The sequence below is a fragment of the Lissotriton helveticus genome, chromosome 8 (genome assembly GCF_964261635.1).
Source record: "Lissotriton helveticus chromosome 8, aLisHel1.1, whole genome shotgun sequence".
Classification (NCBI taxonomy): Eukaryota; Metazoa; Chordata; class Amphibia; order Caudata; family Salamandridae; genus Lissotriton; species Lissotriton helveticus.
The window spans coordinates 337,268,803-337,288,802 of record NC_136069.1 but is presented as its reverse complement, the minus strand read 5'-3'; the positions used below and the strand labels follow the sequence as shown (position 1 = coordinate 337,288,802).

The following is a 20,000-nucleotide window of genomic DNA, read 5'->3' as shown; positions in this document are numbered from 1 at the left end:
AGCTAGTGGTGGGCAGTGCTGATATTTACTTTCTATGTGGCTTGAGCTGTAAATACAGCAAGAATTTTATTGCTCTAATTCCATGCAAAGCCTTTACCATAGTATACTGCATGCTCTCAGTTCGCCGGTGAAATGGCAATTTGTCATCTTGCTCGAAGAAGCAATCAAAGGAGGACGATCATCACTGAGCAGCAGCAGACAGGCGCAAGACAGCTGGCATCCAAGGACTGAAAGCGTGCACTACTAACAGCTTTTTATTGGGCAAGAGGTTACCTTTCAATCAACTGCAAAGAAATGTAATTATAAAGCCCCCCCCCCCCCCCCCCTAAATCCCATGTTTAATCAACAAGGAACAAACACTGTAGTGCAAAATATTTGCTTTTATTCGTAAATACAAATTTACGCCATGAACTCGTAGGGAATTGGCTCCAACAGTTCGGGTTCCTTGCCAAGTGTACTAACGAAGTGCGCTCCTCTTGGTGCTTCAGGCTGGATTAAACAAAAGTAAAACAGAGTTTAGTTCACATGCAACAGTTTGCAATACCCAAATTAAGAACAATGCATTTAATATGCTCTCAGTACCGGTGAAATCATTTGCTCATGTGTACTTCATTGAAGTAATCATAGGAGAGGATCATCATTGAGCATTTTTTAAACAAATATTAAGGACATTAACTACTGGACGCTAAGTTTACAGTATTAAAATCATGCTTGAGCGTCACGAGGGTCATGAAGGTATAGAAGCACACTTGTTTACCTGGCGTTTCATTTCAACCCACAAGCCCTTCGCCTTGGCCTCTGTCTTCCTCCTTTCATTCTCTTTGACACGCTTCAGAAAGCTGTCTCTGCTTTTTGAATGCTTAATATGTTCAATGCGCACGTTAATTCTCTTGGCAAGAATTTTGCCCCTGCAAAAAGAAAGAAAATTGATTTACCTGGCCTATTTTATTTTAACAAAACCCCCAAATGTATAGATATTTTCATATTACAAATACTCTACTTGTGATGACGTGTCTAGGCAAAACTAAGGCAAGCCTCAGTCCTTGTACATTACCTGAACCTGCAAAATCACGAAAAGACAAATGCCCCAGTACAGAAAATTGCTTTATGAAAAGGTAATCATGTTACTTTTTCACAGAGCAATAGTGGGTACATTGCCACCATGTGCAAGGACAGAACATACCATACTATAATCCTCGCAGTATAGGATCCCCCCCTCCCCCACATCTTGCTTAATCCACCACCCCATCGTCTCCACACAGTGCACGCCTGCTCCATTACTTAATTAGTGAATGGCAAATTCACTGACCAATGCTTACCCATCAGAGCCATACTTGTGACCAGTATATACCAAATCACCACCATCTAGTAGATTACTATGACCCCCCCCCCAAACCATTGGTGCAAAATCTACCAGATTATTCCTCACGTTATACAAGATAGCATCCAAACTAAAATCATCGGAGTGAAATATCACACCCACTACTGCTCACACACTCACTGGTCCATTGTATTGCAAAGACATCATCAAGTGATAACTAATCTACCCTTAAACATGTCATGCTCTTGTTGATGCAGATCAAGAAGGTTAAAGAATAAATGAAAGGACAGTAAGAGCTGAGTCAGACCCAAACTCAATTCAGAGCAGATGGTTACAAGAGGCAGTTCAGCAATTACACACTGAACAGATTGGAAAATACTTTAGCTCCTTCATTTCAATGCATACCAGCATATGAATGAGCATCAGAAGTCCCAGAGTAACGTGAAAGCCAGGGAGCTGCAACTGCATAGAACAGGTCTCCTGCATTTAAGTGCTATGCAATCTAAATTAGTGCCCACACGTACTGCACAGGCGCAGTAATTGAGTTAAGCATTGGCACACTCAATAAGATTGCCTCACATAAACCATTGGCTTGCTGCAAACCTTGGATAATGAACTATACTTGGAACCTACAATAGACCGGCGAAAGTTGGAAGGATTAACGAAAACTCCACCCACAGGAGCAGTCAGAGCCAATGTTAAATGGGTTAAGAAACTAATCCATTCACCATATATCGGACTAAAGTATCAAACTACATAAGGAAAGTGAAAGCAAATGTTCGTAGATGTTGTCTTTTGCTTAGGAGTTATATAAAATTTATAAAAGCCAGAAACTGATTTTAACAACTATCTACAGCTTGACCTTGTTGAAGTAGAAAGTGGAGGGTATTAAAGATAAAATTGATTGACAATGAAAATTGTAGAGACTTGCTTAAAACATTGGTTACACAACAAATTATTAGTTACATACACTGCAAAGTTTTTATGAAATAAAGCTGTTTCCTCAGACAGGATACAAGTCAAATATGGATTTGCTTGTGTTTTAGAAGGATAATTGCTCTGCCCCACGTGAATGACCAGTACAGACACAAGGTCCGCCTAGTAAAGTGAGAATGGGACTTCCATGCTAAACACACAAGTCCATAGTGAAAATACTTACTTGACTTGTTTGTTTACAATAATGCCCACTGCATGTTGGGTGACGTTGAATATCCTTCCAGTCTTGCCATGGTAACACTTGTGCGGCATACCCTTTTGAATTGTTCCCATACCCTTTGAAAGAGAAAAAAACACTTGTAAAATCAAATTTAGGCTATAATATTTACTTTACAACATACAGGCTACGTTTAGGAGGCAGAACTTAACAGTTTTGCAAAAGTGTCAAATATATTTATAATAAGCAACCCTCGGTGCACGTTTTCAGCAGAGAAACCGGATACAGCATAGTGAAAGCAAATACATGGACGTGCTGAAAAGACGTTCTGCGAATATCTTTGTTTGATCTGGAAGAGTGTAATAGGGTACTAATAAAATGTATTTTGCCTGGAAAATTACTTCAATTACTACAAAGCTTTGAAGAGCAATAGGTTACCGCGGTTTGAACTTTCCATATTCCATACTGTTCTTTAAACAATTTAGGGTCAATAAATGTGTTTTTGGGGAAGTTTCGGGAAGAAGAGTGGGAGACTTAGGCTAATTTAGCTTAAGAATCAATTTATCTCCATCTGCCCGGGTTTAGCATGGTGGAAAAATAGGGTTCAGAAATGAAACGGAGAGAGCAGTGTTACACAAGGAGGGGACCGGAAAGTGGAGGAAAAAACACACAGCCACTTAATGGGATGAAATCTTACTTTCCTTATGAGCAGTTTTAGATTGAACACTGGGCAAATATAGCTTAACAGAGCTGCACGACAGCAATATAACAAGCGTTTGCAGTGCAATAGGTCTTGCATTACAGATAGTTTGAGCTATTGGCGTTGCATTATTAATTACAACGCCAATAGCTCAAACCTTTAGTAATGCGGGACCTATTGCATTGCAAATACACTCAATTTGGAAGGCTCTCATTTCTGTTTCAGAGATTCACAGCAGAAACTGAATACTGACAATTTACTAGGAATATTACTTTTAAAGCCAAACCGGTCTCAATTCCCCAACAATCACAGATGGTTTGCTTTTTCCAGTAGAGGAATGTAATTAAATGTTAACAGTTTGTGGAACAACTGCTTAGGGCGGCCTAGTGAATCTAAGTAATCATGCCACACTGTTTACAGTTCTGTTGTTGTACGGGGCCCGGAAGGGACCGGTTTCAACGTCTATTGCTGATATCCTTACAAAACACTGTGGATCAAAAAGAGAATAATAGAAAAATGTCAGTACAAGACATTTCCAGCAAAAGCTTTCTTTTTTGGATCCCTTTCACATAGGAACGAATGTAGGATAGAGTCTCAGCCAAGGAAGGCTTGCAATGCTCTGGAGCAACAGAGGATTATGAAGGCACTGAGACGGCCCTTGGGAGGTGATGCCGCTCGTTCTGCATATGCAGAACGAGTGGCTCTGGGCACATGGCATCACACAGACTAAGGGAAGCAAGTTTAGGAAAATATTTTTTTTTTTTTTAACAAGCGCCCTATTTTGTGCTTTCATTTTAATAGTGGCCATGCCACGCACCTTTCTTTAGATAACCTTAGTCTACAGAAAGTGGCGTGGCCTCAATTACGTAAAAGCGCAGAATGGAGTGCCTGTAAAAAGTAAGTAAAAAAACACAAACAAAATGATCAAGGCCCAGTGTAAGGAACCTGTAGTTGGCCGGTGCACCTGGCTTAAAAGGGAAGTGATGTATCAGGAGCACCGGCCAATAAGGAGCGAGGAAATAAGAGGGATGGGGTTGTGAACCAATGGCAAGCACCAGGTGTAATTACACTGCATAGAGTGATTACAGCAGGCGCTGATGCTTGACCTAAAAATCTGGCTTTGTCTGTACAATGTAGTCAATTTTTTTGAAGTCCAGGCAACTGGAATTAGGTGGCAATGAGTACATTCTGGTAGAGCTAACTTGTGTTGCAAAAAAAATGCAAGTTATGCAACACATCTGTAAAATAATCTTGTTATAATACATGGGATTCTGCATTCCCTGTATCAAAAACCAGTCTCAAAAGTCTATTATTGGCAAATCGTGCTGCATTTAAAAACAAATGATGCCAGTACTCAAATGTAGTAACTTAGTTGATTTTTGATGTCACAAGTCCTGCTGACAGAGCCAGCAGTTATGGAAAAAGGCAGGTACGGTCATGGGGCAAAGCTTTTATAGCTTTATCGATACAAGCAGCAAGGGGATATTTATGAGAACATTCTTTTTTTGCACTTCTACAATAGTTAAGTTAGAATCCCCTGCATGTTTCTATACATTTAGTGCTACTGTGCTTTTTTTTTTTAAAGAAAAAACTGACTTATTAAACCAATTACAATATTTTTTCCGAAAACTATCACATCTTTTTGATGTGTTTAATTATACACCAAAGATAAGATTTTCATTCTTCATATTTACAAACATAGCTGAGCCAGCAGCCATGGTGAAAGGCATGGCCGGGTGACAGCATAATTAAAGCAGCAGTTTAAAGGAAAACAAAATGCTCTGTTTTTATAGTTGTACAGTGATAAACACAAAGTAGGCCCTTATGGCAACATTTGTTCACTCTTTAGGTAATCATAGAAAAGCTAGAATCTTTCTGCAGGTTTCTACTGCGTGTTTTCTTAAACCCCTTCACTGCACGTGTCGGCCAACGGCCGTCGCGAACACTACCTCGGTAGTGCTGCGTGCATCCGTTGGCCGACGCGGCCCCGCCCACTCTTAGGAACTCCTATACGGCAGCAGAATCTGCACCGCGGTAAAGGAGCTAAACAAAAAAAAAGCCTGACTTGCATCACAACGGATTCAAATAGATTTTTGCAAGAAATATTTAACAGCTTTTTGATGCGTTTGATCTTGCATTAGAGATTCTATTCTTATTCTTCATGTTTGTACACATGCTTCTTTCATATGAAAGACCTACGCACCAAAGATTTAAGTGGTTTGTGGGAAAGGTGATGTGAACATGTATAAGGGATAAAGTACCCTCTGCTATACACAAGGAGATTGCAAGTCACCTTGGAGTTCCAGAGCTTTTGGCAATATCCTATAATGGATGGCAGAGGGTACTTTATTCCATATATTTGAACACCGATACATGAGAGCCCAGTTTTCAAGGGAAACTGAATTCACAATGCTCAAAGCACAAACACTTTTAGCTACACTGTACTTTCTAACTCCAGGAATAAACCAGTTTGTGTATAACAGCGTTGCACTGAGCAGGAAACAAAATACATGGTCACTTTTCTGGCTAATAAAAAGGTATGCCTCTTGTTCTGGGCACCCTAAATGTGTTGATCCTGGCCATCAGTTTCTGGTTTGACTTGCATTTAAACATTGAAGGATTTTTTTTTTCATGCGGCTGACAAAGGCCATTTGCCATTAATTCGGGGGATTGGAAAGATCTAAAATTATCCTCAGCAGCAAATATCACCTAATTCCAATAGCATACACATTTACTGCACAGGCATTAAATAACCAAAGGACTGTTGGAAACGCCACACAGGAACAACATCTGAATATTTGCTCTTTACCAGCCTTCTACCCTTTATTTATTCCATCAAGGATATACATATGCGGTCAATTAACTCACACCCCACCATACCTAAGCAAAAAATTAGATCGAACAACCTACTTGCATGTGATACACTAGCAAGAAAAAATTACTAGCATACATAAAACTTAAGATACCACAACCTACAGTGCATGGTGACATTAGGTTTGTCATATACATGGAATGCAAAACTTCCCAACTCACGAATAGGCGGTGCAACTTTGACCTGATCAGATTCCAACCCTGTATTATTTTCTACACAAACTCTCAATCCCTTTGCAACCACTCCTAAAGGAGGCCCATCTTCAATATGTACGCCACTTTAATACAGTTTGCATCCAGAAAACTGCTGCACCCTCAAGCATTATCCTCAGCCTAATCACCCCCGAATTGCAAACCCAACCAGCAAACTGCCTTCGTTATGCAGGAAAGCAAATAAAATGGATGACTCAAGGTTCGCTGTGGCATTAAACGGGTATGTATTCCTCAAATTAATAGTTATGACCCACAATAATACTAAAACCATAATATGCAATGGTTAGCAACAAATTGTAACATATACCTCTTGAATCAGTCAGCTACGAGGTTTGTCTATCAGCAATGGTCAGCCAAAAAAACAACTTTGCTAAAGGAGCAGACATGGAACTGAAGAGATCATTCATTACTGGACACTTCGAAGGACTTTAATGTAGTCTATTCAGAGCAGATTCCAACTATCTATAGAATTTGACTACTTATTTGCATCTCAGACGCACTCAGATATTACAGGATAATAACGTCCATCCCAACAGAGAACTCAAATTTATAATAAAACATGCCAATAGTGAGAAACTAAGGGTCGGATTTTCCCAACACTTTTAAAAAGGAATGGTAATGCAGGAAGCTAGGCATCAGCATTCAGGACCTGAAATTTTAAACCAAGGGGACGATCCCTAAAGCCATGAAGGCCAAGCGAAAATTTAAGACAAATCCTGTTCTACTCACTGAAGTTAACCTTCATTCCTCTGTAAACTGGCACTAAAACATCTAAAATGGGAATAAAATAATCGGGAATATTAACATCTAGGCACTCCCTTTGCGCTTTAATAGTTTAACAAATCTGCTCAAAAAGTCAAAGCCATGTACTCAAATGTTTGAGAATCAGCTTGCGACTAAAGTAGGCAACAACTCTGGCACCCCTATACCACCATATACAGCTACGAGTTTAACCCCTTCTTCGATTTTGCTCTACTGACTTACTTATTCAAAACTGGCTAGAATATTGGGTCAATATAGCTGGCAGATTAGAGCTCTCCTTGTAAGTATATTAATTCTGAAGAAATACCTTGATGTCCACTATGTCCCCCTTCTTGTAGATGCGCATGTAGGTCGCCAGAGGTACAACTCCTGTAACACAAATTGTTAGAGTAGTTAGTACAAAAAAATACATAATCAACTGATCACATGTATTCCCAACTATGAAGGGAAAAAAAACCCAGAGGAAAAACAAATCCAACAGGCTATACTAAAATTGCAAATGCACTGGCATGTGGCCGTAAATATGCCCCGTAAAAAACTGCTAATAGTTTGGGGAGTTTAAACATTACCTAACCAGAATTTAAAAACAAATAAATCTGTGGTTTATATATAGAATCGCATTAAGGTATAATTTAAAACCAATAGACACTGTCCATCTAATCTTTATATAGTTACAGTCTGCATTCAGTACAATGGAAGCAAGGCTACACAAGCAGCCATTCGAACAAGATCGAGTAACTGAAATAATTCAAAACGCAGGTTACCAAAAAAAATATTTATACCGTAGAGTAGCACGATAAACCCCTACAGCTTGAATGACACTAATTTGTATTATAACCTTTTACAGATCTTGAAAGACAGCTTATGTTCACATGACAGCTAAAGAAATAGTCAATGCATTTGGAAACAAATGCAAGAGTAAGGACTCACCATGCTTGCGAAATGGTCTAGAGAACATGTAACGCGTTCCTCGCCTTTTTCCTCTTGTGTTCGTCATTTTGGCGGTTTACTGAAGGCAAGGGGTACAACAGCACACATAATCAGTCATAAGCAAAACACAAACACCACCAAAAACAGTCTGCCGTTTAAAATAAACTTAAGTTAGATATAGGGTTGGGTTTATGTTATTTATTAACAATTGTGTCTATCATAAAATTTGCAAAAACGTCCTTTGGCACTTGCTAGCTACTTTATGATAAAATGTTAATACAGTAGGGGGGCTGACACTCACCACATCAATGTACCTTAGATCTAAAATAAAAGATGCTCCAGGACAATTGTTATACAAAAACTATTTGAGGCTTCAATCTATTCTGCACTCGGTGACCATTGTGCACCTTACTTAGCAACAACAGAACAAATGTTGAATATGGCAATTGTATTATAAGTTATGTAGAACACAGAACTGGGTGGCTAACGATGTACAGCAATAACGAGATAAAGGAGTTGCATTAGTGCTATGGTTATAATTGGCAAAGAGCAAGATCTAAAGCAATAGCTTTCTATAAAGGGAAGACTTCATGATATATTCATATGTACATCAACATGAGGAGTTTCCTACTATCATCTTACGCATTGCAATACGTGACCTAGCAATGCACTTTTACCTTTAAAAAAAGAAGGTTGCACTAGCATCTGCTGGTAGTGAGCTTCGGTGGAATAACTGAACTTAAAATCACTGTCAGGGTAGCTTGGGGAGGGCTGGTAGATATCACGGTCGGTATGACTTGGGGTCTTTCTGAAGTAGTTATCAAGAAAGGACCTCAACTGTAATTAGGGCCAAAATCAGAACAAAACTCTTGACCCCTGCATTCAAAAAGTCAAAGTATTGTTTGTGAATAGCTACCTGCGACAGTAGACCAGTTACCAGCCAAAGTAACTGTTTTCTGGTTTACAGCATTGGCCTTCCTTCCTACTATGGAATGTGCATCCCGTGTAACCTCTTAACTGTTAATTTTCTCTTTTACCAGCTTAAGCTGTTTGCTTCGATGTACAGCGCTCTGATACCTTGATCCGCTATATAAAACTCTTCAAATAAATAAATCATTCACTGTTTCAATAAACGTGCCAGTAGTTTCCATAAGACTATTCTCGTTAGAAAGCCAGATTGCTGGGTGGAGTGCAAAGGTGGGTGAAAGTTAAAACTATACAGCGTTAGGGAAGCAAACTTTAGAACCTTGACTCGAGACGCAAGGAGTGGACCAACTGGAAGATACAATAGTGCAGTCTACTGAACACCAAAGAGCAGATGAGGGCGTCACTGCCTTGCATGCATATTTGAGTGCAGGACACCTTTATTTTGAGTGCAGGACACCTTTAGCCAGTAATGACAAAATTGTATTTAGTGACAGATTCCATTTTCATTAAAGGGCTAACGAGAACTTCAAGGTTTCGGGCCGCAGGAGTAAATTCAACACTCGGGAGGTTAGAACAGAATAAGGAAGAGACATGTGTGCAGATGAGGAAAAAAACGTGCAAGACGTAATTCAGTATTCCTGTCAGCCATTCAATGCCGAATGGCAGCGTGAGGCAATTCTAGACGGGGAAGATGCTGAGACTGGCAGTTCTCTACAGGGACTGCAGGTCTGTGAGGGATTTTCACTGGCCAATCAGGAGAGCCATTATTGGAAGAACGACTGGGAGTATTTAAATGGAACTGTGGCTGATCGGGGGAGGAGCGGGCATTTGATTAAAGGCAATGTCCGAAACGCGTCATGCCCATGCTCTTGGAAATAAAACTCCTTCTTGAAGAAACCCCATGGTGTCCCTCCGGTTCTTTCGAGAAAAAGGTACTTTTTGTGGCATGTGGCATATAAAATATATATATATATATCGCTCTGGTTCGCACAAAAAGCAGAGTAACTTACGGGCGGCTGCATGGAAGTGGCCGTGCCTGCCACAATACGTTGTCGCTCCAATCCCCTCCCTTTTCAGTTCAGTTATTTCCAACTTGTTTATTGGGTTGTACACTAGGACTTGAGTGCCTCAATAACCTGCAACGCACCCACTACTTCTTTGCTTTCAACATTGTGTTTACTCACCCTCTGGGGTGCTATAATCTTATCCGTTTAGACATTGTACTGCTTCCATATTATTGTTTCTTGATTGTTATTACTCTGTATACTCTTGTATGATTGATACCCTATTTTTGCATCTCACTGTCTACGGAATCTCATATTGATTTAAGAGTCTTGTTTATCCTACCTACTGTTTCTGTAAAGCGCTCTGATATCTGCAAAGATCTTGTTCGCGCTATATAAAACTTTAAAAATAAATAAAATAAGAAGCTCACTACCAACAGATGCTAGTGCAACCTTTCTTAAATGTAAAATTGCATTGCTAGGTCACGTATTGCAATGCCTAAAATGATAGTAGGAAACCCCTCATTTTGATGTAAATATGAATAGGTTTGTACAAGAATAAAACCCTTTCAGAACGTCTCCCGTGAGTGCTGGTCTCTCATCTAAAAAGGAGGGATTAGAGCGACGAAAGATATATATATATATACACACACACACACATACAACACACTGAGTATTGTCTAAAGAGGTGATACAGAAATGAAACCGTGCAGAAAAGGTCACAGTGGGACAATGAAATCTGAGTTAAGGACAGAACGCCTTAAATTGGGACAGTGTTGATAGAAGAGTCAAGCAACTGGAAAAAATAGCAGCCTGAAACATAAGGTGAGCCATTTGTGTTCCAGGCCTTGGATGCAAAGTGAGTCTAAGGAGGAATGTAATCAACAACGTAGAAGGTGGCAGAGAAATCCAAAACTATTGGCAGTGTAGTCACTTATTGTGAAAAGGGGTAAAAGTTGAACAATGTACACGTGTTTCTGTGGAGGGTACAAAAACCTACTTGGAGGGACATTAGTAGGTTGTTTAAAGACGAGTAAAAAAACACACATACCACGTGAATATCAACCGTTTCAGTATACTGCACTATTTATAGGAAAATGAGGAAACATACACAGAATCAAATGACCAACTAGATTTACAGGGAAAAAAAGCGTTTAGCAGTTAACTGATCAGGATGGGTCATGGCTAAGTGAACGTGAAGCGAGTTGTTTGGAGGGGAGGGAAGGGCAAGGCTAAAGTGAAGTGGCACGGATTTCACTTGGTATCATTAAGTGTCCTCAAGGCTTGTTTGTATTCAAGGTTGAAGATATTCCTGCTATTGTGCCCCTTACGTAGGAAACGATCCCATTTTGAAGATGCGGAATGCTGAGTGCTATCTTAGACTGCGAACGAAAGGTGTGGGGCGGCAAGGAGCTAAAATGTATTTTAGACAATCGGATGATATCTTGTACTGGAGTAGAGCCAAGTCAATAATGTGAGAAAGAAAGAATTCATAGAGGGTTTTATCTTTTGGAAGGCAGGATGCTAGCTTGGGGAGACTGCAGAGATAACGTTTACATGGATTAAAGGCAAGGTAGTGTAGAAGCTTGCTTATTCATAGACACAATATAACAAACTAGGCAACGCTGGAATTTCCAAGCCATACCATTACAAATTTCTTCGGGGTATGTTGTCAACGTAATCATGTCCTACAACTATGAAGTAAAGTGATTTTTATAGGAAAGGGGCCAAATCAGACTGAACATTTGGGCCGATAGCGAGTCTGGAAAGTACGAGATATAGGGGTTTTCCTAGGCCAGCTGCTGGCGAAATGTGAATTCATTAGAGAAGTGATGACAAAGTTGTGGAAAGAATGTGATGCAGTTGAATTATTAAACTTAAAGTATAAAAATGTGCAAGTAGTTTGGTTGGAGTACAATGTACAAAATAATCAAGAATAATACCACATTCGTCAAAGAATCCAGCCGGGGATGGAGAGTCGTAGTGCGTGCATTAAAACAGACAACTGATGTACGGTGGTGTTCAATAGACAACAAAATGTAGCTAGAGAAGCATAATCGCACCTTAAATATGGAGATGTGCATGAAAAAAAATGGACACGTCCACTGTGGAAGTTTGTGGGAGCACGCGAGTCCATGGAATCAAATATCTCAGAGTAGGTAGTATGGGAGTGAAAGATGGAATTACGAAATGATCGGGGGGGTGGGTTGTTTAGGGAGGTGTTAGAATATTGCAGATGTAAAAAAAAAACACACTTAAGGAAACAACCCTACAGTAACCGGTTTATATCCCATCCGACGGCTAGTGGTAGTCTAGAAATTGTGACTTAACGAAATAGAAATACCATTACACACCCCGTTTTCACAACACGTGTTAAGTGTTTAAGGAGTGCGGACACATAAATATGACAAGCGGGAGATAATCATCAACAGGTCTTTGCTGAGCCATACAGCAAATTCGTCCAGTGGCTTCCCTATGCCTTGGCCGGTTCACAAGACACGACCTTAAGTCTAGTAGAAGACAGATCAAGTAACATGTTTAGCAGGAAAAAGGGCGTGATGGAATAGAAATTGACTTTATTATTCATCCGGATCCTAACTGCAACACGTTTAAACCAAGATGAATCCTTATAGGCAGCCAGCGACTAACTCTAAACCCCAGGAACCTACCGTTTGTGTCCCAATAAACGCGAGGCACCGAAATACTACCACTACTACCATCTAAAGGAAGTCGGATAATATCCCTCAAGTTTTACCTGCGAGCACAGTTTACAAATGTAGCAGTTTTCAGTTAAATTACTAAAATTAGCGGAGCACCATCTCGCACCGCGTTACCTGGAAGATGGCGAATCCGGCGGAAAGGGAAAACTCGAGGACCCCACGGGTCTTACAGGGAAGTTCCGGAGTTGTCCTGCAGGTTGCCTGATTGCATGCCGAAAGAAAAATCCGATATTGTATCTTATAGTCTCTCTGGTGCTTGAGCTTGGGTCTTCTATAGCTAAACAGTCCCTATTTCAAGGATAAACGCGCTCCAAAACTTTAAAGAAAGCGAAACAGGGTTGAGAAGTTCGACACCGTCCATGTCAGAACTAGGTCTTGACATGGGCAAACTTGGACGGACGTAATGTAAGCGGCCATCTTAGAAAGGTTTACAATACAGTCGTTTCGTAAAAATACCTGCTGTAATTCAGTCATAATTGCGAAATGCATGTAAATATAGAAGATAAGTGTAACCGATTCTAATATTAACTGAGTGCAAAGAATATGTTTTGTATAAAAATGTGTATGTTATTACTTATCATGAAGCTACGTCCGTTGAAATTAAATGTTACATTTTACGACACATTCTCTTTTTAATGCAGAAGTCACATTATTGCGTGCCCTACTTGTTATATGAAATAGTCCGTTAGCGCCCAAAATTGCTTCTCTGCTTATGGAGAATCTCGTAGGCTACGTACTAGTTCTACCGTTTCTCAGTCAAAGGCTGGCCGCAAAGCAGTAGCAAACGTCGAAGCCATATTTGAAATGTATTATTAGACGTTCAGATCAAGCGTAGGACATCGAGAACGGATATATGGATCCTGATTTACTTAAAGCTCACACATATACCAGTTTATGTAGGCCTGTGATATAAGGATTACCATTGATCTGTGGACATTTGTTATCTTTGTTGAAATATACCTAATGCCTTTTCTCTATTTTATTTAGAATACATGTATGCCAAATCTGTTTTTCAGACTTAACTATCAAACTATGTTTCATGTCATAGCTTGGCAGACGATCTGCAGGCGTCAAATAAAACAGATTCTGGTCTAAAATGTACGCCTTCTCCTTTGGGGACGAATCATTACCGCGCCTGCCCTCTTAATTTGAACGGCACCAGAACAGTAAAACATCAAAAGCCTGAGCGAAGATTTGACATGTGAAGAAGACTAGTCAGCACTGCGGGCGGGCTGCTGTGCACACCGTTTCAGGTATTAGGGCTGTTAAAATCTTTTGCAAACATTTGCATTATTGATATCAATTTGCTAGCCCTCATTTAAATCCACCAGGAGTCAGCTAGCCCGTACCATGGTGATGGCTTTCAGCCAGGGCTCTTATGACATCACGACATTCTGTATCACGATATATTATTTGATGTTTTTCCATTATGCATTCTTGAACTTGTAGTGTACGTTTTCGGTTGTCTTACACTAATGGCACTAGGCTGCAAGTTATCCTCCCACCATTCTGGTAGATTTAAATTTCGGGTGAAGCCAGATGTTTAAAAGGAGGATCCCATTAAAGTGAATGGAGAACATTTTTTGGGTGATGGTGTAGATTTTGATGGTGTAGGTTTGCAAGGAAAAGTCTGGAGGCTTATTGCCCTTTAGGAGAGTGAATACCACTAAAAGAGGGTGATGCCTGCCAAATGAGAATATGTTGTATTGCTTTGTATTGTATTTCGGCATTTATATAGTGCTTGCTATCTCTATGTGGGGCGCTGAAGCTATTGCCTACCTGAGTAGCCTGCTATACCGTAACAGTGTAGGCTCTGTAGTTGGAAGGATATTGTCTTTGTTTTGATCCTATGTGGAAAGTGTTTCCATGTCGTGCATGATGTCCACCGAGGTGCTGTTATCACATAATGGAACACAGCGCCTAGTAGTATGTTGGATGAAGTGGGAAAGACCTTTGTGCAGTTTTATGGTTTATAGAATGCTGACAGCTTTGAACAGCTCTCTAGATGATATTTTTAATAATATGGTATGTTTAGTTGGTTACTGCACTAGGTTGTCCAATCTGACAGTTTGTGTATAGTTGTGGTCCTGAGTTGGCGTGGTTGGAAGGAGAGAGAATTGGAGATCTATTGGGATGGACATTTTTATTATCCCATCTCTGTGTGCTTTTGTGAGATTTAAAGAGGAGGATATGTTGTATAAATATAGTGGACCTGCAGTGGAGGACTATATTAAGAGTGTCCAAAGGAGTTAAAGTTCTGGAATTATGTTGACTAGTATTGGCTTATTTAAAATGTTAATCGCTTACCCCAAGAGGGCAATACCCCTATGCACATACATATTTATTTATTTATATTTATATTTATTTATTTCGGAATTTATAAAGCGCGAACTGTCACCATTGCAGGCATCCTGGCGCTGACAGAGTCTGAGAATGAAACGAGAAGAGGGGCAGAAGAGAGTGAGTTAGTTAGGGAAAAGACAAGTTTTGACCTTTTTCCTGAATGGTAGGAGTTCATTAATGTGTCTGATCTCGGCGGGGAGGGAATTCCAGAGTCTGGCCGCCGCCACCTCAAAGGATCTACCTCTGGCTCTGACCTTCCTAAATCTGGGGATGATCACCAGTTTCGCATCAGAGGAGCGGAGTTGTCTTGGAGGAGCATACCACACAAACTTGGATTGAAGAGGGGTCGGACCGGAGCCATGAAGGGCCCTGAAGACAATACAGAGGGCCTTAAACTGGATCCTCTGTCTAAGAGGGAGCCAGTGCAATTGTGCTAAGGCAGCGGAACCGTGAGATCTTCTTGGCAGCCCCAAAGCTAATTTTGCGGCCGCCGATTGAACCCTTTGGAGCCTATCCAACAAAAACTCGGGGGACCCAAGCAGGAGGGCATTGCAGTAGTCCAACCTGCTCAGGATGGTACACCTAACTACTTCAATGCGGGCCTGTGTTGGTAGGAGGGGCAGGATTTTCCTAAGCGAGCGAAGGATGGCGTAACAACAGGCTGAGGTTTTTTAAACGTGGGTCTCCATGCTGAGCTTGTGGTCAAGCATGACCCCTAAATTGCGGACAGAGTCTACAGGTTGTGCAGCAGACACTGTTTCCGGGGGCCAAAAATTGTTGGGAAACGGTCGGGGAATCCTCGAGCCAGTGTTGAAAAGCACCTCAGTTTTACCAGAATTAAACTGAAGTGAGTTGTCCTTCAGCCATCTGGATGTAACCCGCAAGCAGTTGTGTAAGGCCTCAACTGAGATAGTCCTCCCCATCCAGGGAGAGGATCATCTGCGTGTCGTCGGCGTAGTTGATTGTTTTAATCCCGAAACTTTTAATAAGGAGAATCAGTGGCCTAAGGTAGACATTAAAAAGTATTGGGCTGATGGCGGAGCCCTGTGGGACTCCGTGCGTTACCGGGGAAAAGGCTGATTGAAAAGGTGGCAGAGAAACTGCCTGCTGCCTATCCTGCAAGAAAGAGTGAAACCATTGTAGAGCCGTGTCCCTCACGCCTGCCTCCAACAGCCGCCTCAGTAAGATCTTGTGGTTCACCGTATCAAAGGCGGCAGACATATCGAGCAGTATCAAAAAAGACGCCTGTCTTCTGTCTGCTCGCCTTTGAAGTTCGTCCATGGCGGTGATGAGGGCTGTTTCAGTTCCGTGGGCAGGACGAAAACCAAATTGGTCCCCGTCAAGTAGTAGATGTTGTTCCAGATGGGTGGAGAGGGTTTTACTGACCACCCGCTCTACTATCTTGGCAGGGAACGGCAGTAGTGAGATAGGCCTGAAATTTTTGGAACAATCAGGGTCAAGGGAGGGCTTTTTCAGCAAGGGGGAGACCAGAGCTCGTTTCCACTGGACAGGGACAGAACCAGTCAGCAGAGATTGCTGGCAGATTAAGTGGAGAGGGGGAAAGAGTTCCTCTTCAAATTCCTTCCAGATTTTAGGAGGCACCGGGTCCAGTGGAAACCCAGAAGCAATCCCTCTCGCTATATTAATGAAGATTTCATATATGAGCGGTGGAAACCTGGAGAGTGATTCTACTGAGGGTCTGGCGGAAACAGGTGATCGAATTTCCGGAATGACAGGGTTTGCGTAAAGGGGAGCTTCAGTACCAGGCGGAGTAGACAACTCCTTGAGAATAAGATCAATTTTCTCCTTGAAAAAGGTGGCCAGGTTGTCGCAGAGATCTTGCGACGGGACGATAGCATTTTTGCACGACTCCGGGTTAGTGACACTGTTTAGGATGTTGAAAATGCTCCTGGAATTATTGGTAGTACTACAGATCAGTGAAGAATAGTGATCAGCTTTCGATTTTTTAATGAGGGTTTTGTAGGCCTGAACCTTGGCTTTCCACGTATCTTTAGCAGTTTCTTTGTAGTCGCGTCTCCATTTTCTCTCTGCTTGTTTACATTCAAGCTTTAACAGTTTTAGATCATCCTTAAACCATGGGGCAGAGTCTTTACCCTTGCAGGCTAGATTTTTAAGAGGAGCTAGGGTGTCGACCACTGTTGAGATACTGGTGATAAAAGAATTGTAATTTTCGCCTCTGCTTTTGTGACTATCGAAGAGCTGATTCAATTGGAACACTTCACCCAAGGGGTGTAAGCGTGAAAGGGCCCTCCAGTCTCTGCCCTTAATTACTTTGGTCCGCAACGGTGCTTTATGGGGACCACTCATTTTATGAAGAAAAAATTTAACTAGTGAGTGATCAGTCCAGTCCATTGGCAGGGACTCTCCCATTACGACATATGAGATGTATTTTTTAAGTAAGATGGAGTAAGCACATCTTAACAATAATAGACATATGGTGACATTACCGGTTGGTATTTTTAAGTGAGACCGTGGTTAAATATTATGTAATAGTCAACAAATGTATTTATTTTGAAGCAACTAAAAACTTTGGCAGTATCTATTTAAATTTGAAGCAGCAGGGAACTTTAGGCTAGCCAATGTGTAGTAGTAGTAATCTAAGTTTATTAATTGATCCAAAGCATCAACGGCGGACTTTTAGCTCTGCACCTCATGCTAGTTCCACCAAATCCTGGTCCTGCGCATTGCTCCCCAGCGCCTCCAGATCCAGACAAATTGCTACAAATGGAGGTGCGCCAGGCAATGAAGTTCAAAAGAGTCGGTGTAATGTCAAAAAAATTCTTTATTTCAAACTCTTTATTTTCAAATGTTCCGTAGAAAAATAAGCTCAGCCAACGGGTTTCGTTCCCGCTAGGAGAACTTCATCAGGGCTTATAGGCTCAAGCAAACAAATCCGGAAGCGTGGTAGCTCTACGACAATTTTCTCCAGGATATTGCACTGGAAACTGTGGTGGTACTTACAGGCATTACCGGTTGAAAGGTCTTCAACATGCAGGTTTTATTATGCGTGTAAGTACCACCACGGTTTCCGGTGCAATATCCTGGAGAAAATTGTCGTAGAGCTACCAGGCTTCCCGATTTGTTTGCTTGAGCCTATAAGCCAGTGGTTCCCAAACCTTTTTGACCCGTGGCTCCCTTGACCTAATTGGCAGTTGGCCGTTGCTCACCACCATTTTTTTACCGGTAAGCGGGTGGAGGGGGGATGCAAGCCCGACCTCGGGAGTACTTCCTGTTGTCTTCCTTAAATTAATTGGGATGCAATGAAGGTATTATGATCACATTTATAACAAAATAAGAAGATAACAGTTGTTTATTAAAAACTTGTTAAGTATGAAACGATACAAGATTAATGGCCAAATATGTTTCCATGCAACTTTTTTTAACCACACAATAGTTCAAACATTTCTGTATAATAAAATATCTTTTCAATGAACAGGTAAAACAACAGTCTGAAATTAACCTTAAAAATCCTAGTGAGATGGATGTGCTTGTTTTTCCTTACATAGCTCCTGAAATCTTGTTGTTATTTTTGAGATCGTAACATGCATTTCTTTTTTAAGTTTAATTTTTGCCCTATATTTAGACTTTATCACTGCAACTGCTGAGAAACCGGCTTCACAAAGGTACGAAGTAGCAAAAGGGATCAAAACATGCAATTCTCTCTTGCTTATCATTGGATATTCATTTCCAGCTTGGTACCAGAACTCAAGCAGTGACTGAGACTGGAACCTTACTTTCAATGCTGAGTCACTTGAAACATCAATAAGCTGTTCTGCTTCCTCATTGTTGAAATGCTGAGATATCTCAGCATTGAAGGGGTCTCTTACCCATTTTATTGGCTCCACTTCATCCTCTGGAAAATATTTAGCAAGGTAAAAACTCAGTTGAGACAAATACAGAACAAAAACTGGCCCCAGTTCCTCCTTTACCACCATCTCATTGTCCTGCAGATATTGGTCCAATGAAGGAAAACATTTATAGTCACCCTTGCTTACACTGCTTTTCCAAAGGATCACTTTCTTCTTAAAGCCTCAAACTTTGTCTGACAGTTGCAAGATGTTAGTATTATTGCCTTGCAAGGACTTGTTCAGTGCATTCAGTTTTTGAAATGGGTCAGAAAGGAAAGCCATTTGTATTAGAAAGTCTGCATCAATAAACTTGTCGGCAAAACAATGTTCATCATCATGTAGATATGAGTATATTTCATTCCTCAGCTCATACACTCTAAGCAGGGAGTTACCTAGAGACAGCCACAGAGAACTGCTGTAGAACAAGAGGCAGGAGTGTTCCGCACCCATGTCCTCACACAGTTTAGCAAAAAATCTTGCTTTGTTTTAATATAATTTACCACTTTGATGACTATTTTCAGAATACCATGCAGTTCTTCACTGAGGTTTCGTGCTGCCAGTGCTTCTCTGTGAATTATGCAGCGTGTCCAAACAGCATTAGGCGCTTTAGATCGTATGCAAGCTTAAAGTCGTTGGTAGCATTCTGCCATTGAACGGCCCGATCTGTACAAACTCCAACACATCTCTCCCAGTCAATTTGATTCTGTTGCATAAAATCATCCTCAACCGCATACAAGTCTTGTAGTTGTAGTTCAACCTTTGATTCCTTTACAGAACAACAAATCCTCAACAATTTATTTTTCGTATAGAAATCTGACATAGCGAAGAAGATGGGTGTCTTTGTGGTTGTCTGTTGCCTCATCCAACTGGAGTGCAAAGTCTTTGCCTCTTAGATTACAGATGAGCTAATTGTTAATATCTTCAGCCATATCATTTATCCTCCGGCTAATAGTATTATTAGAAAGAGGCACTTTCAGCAGCTGTTTACCCGCATCTTCCCCGAGCATGATTGTTACCATATGAACAGCAGCAGGCAAAATCAGCTCTTCTGCAATTGTGTGGGGGTTTTTACTCTGTGCAACTGGATATGCCACTTTATATGAAGACAGGAGGGTGTTACTATTAATTTTGGTTTGTTTTGAGAAAGTGGACTTTTGTAGTTTGGCTTCTGCAATTTTGTTACAAAA

General features: G+C 40.9%; 2 protein-coding genes and 1 non-coding gene across 4 annotated transcripts in view; 1 reads left to right on the top strand and 2 right to left on the bottom strand.

The window, feature by feature from the left end:
• Positions 1-365: 365 nt before the first annotated feature.
• Positions 366-12,700, bottom strand: RPL21 (ribosomal protein L21). The gene is made up of 6 exons (XM_078657117.1): positions 12,637-12,700; positions 7,951-8,029; positions 7,328-7,389; positions 2,481-2,593; positions 758-908; positions 366-489 (listed from the first exon to the last, which is right to left on the bottom strand). Exons 2-6 carry the CDS (start codon positions 8,015-8,017, stop codon positions 400-402), a joined length of 483 nt encoding a protein of 160 aa, XP_078513243.1. The 5' UTR covers positions 8,018-8,029; positions 12,637-12,700; the 3' UTR covers positions 366-399.
• On the bottom strand, positions 2,315-2,441 carry LOC144774641 (small nucleolar RNA SNORA27). The gene has a single exon (XR_013600409.1). It is a non-coding gene; the product is annotated as a small nucleolar RNA SNORA27 (small nucleolar RNA).
• Positions 9,367-20,000, top strand: part of MTIF3 (mitochondrial translational initiation factor 3) — a 150,790-nt gene continuing 140,156 nt past the window's right edge. Inside the window, exon 1 of one of the 2 annotated variants that reach the window (XM_078657116.1) lies at positions 9,367-9,809. The gene's annotated coding sequence lies outside the window, so the exon portion shown is untranslated. Of the gene's footprint in view, positions 9,810-13,698; positions 13,855-20,000 lie in introns of those variants that run through there. The other variant, XM_078657115.1, reaches the window with a different exon arrangement.

Coding starts and splice junctions, on each gene's coding strand:
- RPL21 (XM_078657117.1), bottom strand. CDS start 8,017: ATGACGAACACAAGAGGAAAAAGGCGAGGAACGCGTTACATGTTCTCT. Junction 7,390..7,950: donor TAGACCATTTCGCAAGCATG/GTGAGTCCTTAC, acceptor TTTGTGTTACAG/GAGTTGTACCTCTGGCGACC. Junction 2,594..7,327: donor GGGACATAGTGGACATCAAG/GTATTTCTTCAG, acceptor TCTCTTTCAAAG/GGTATGGGAACAATTCAAAA.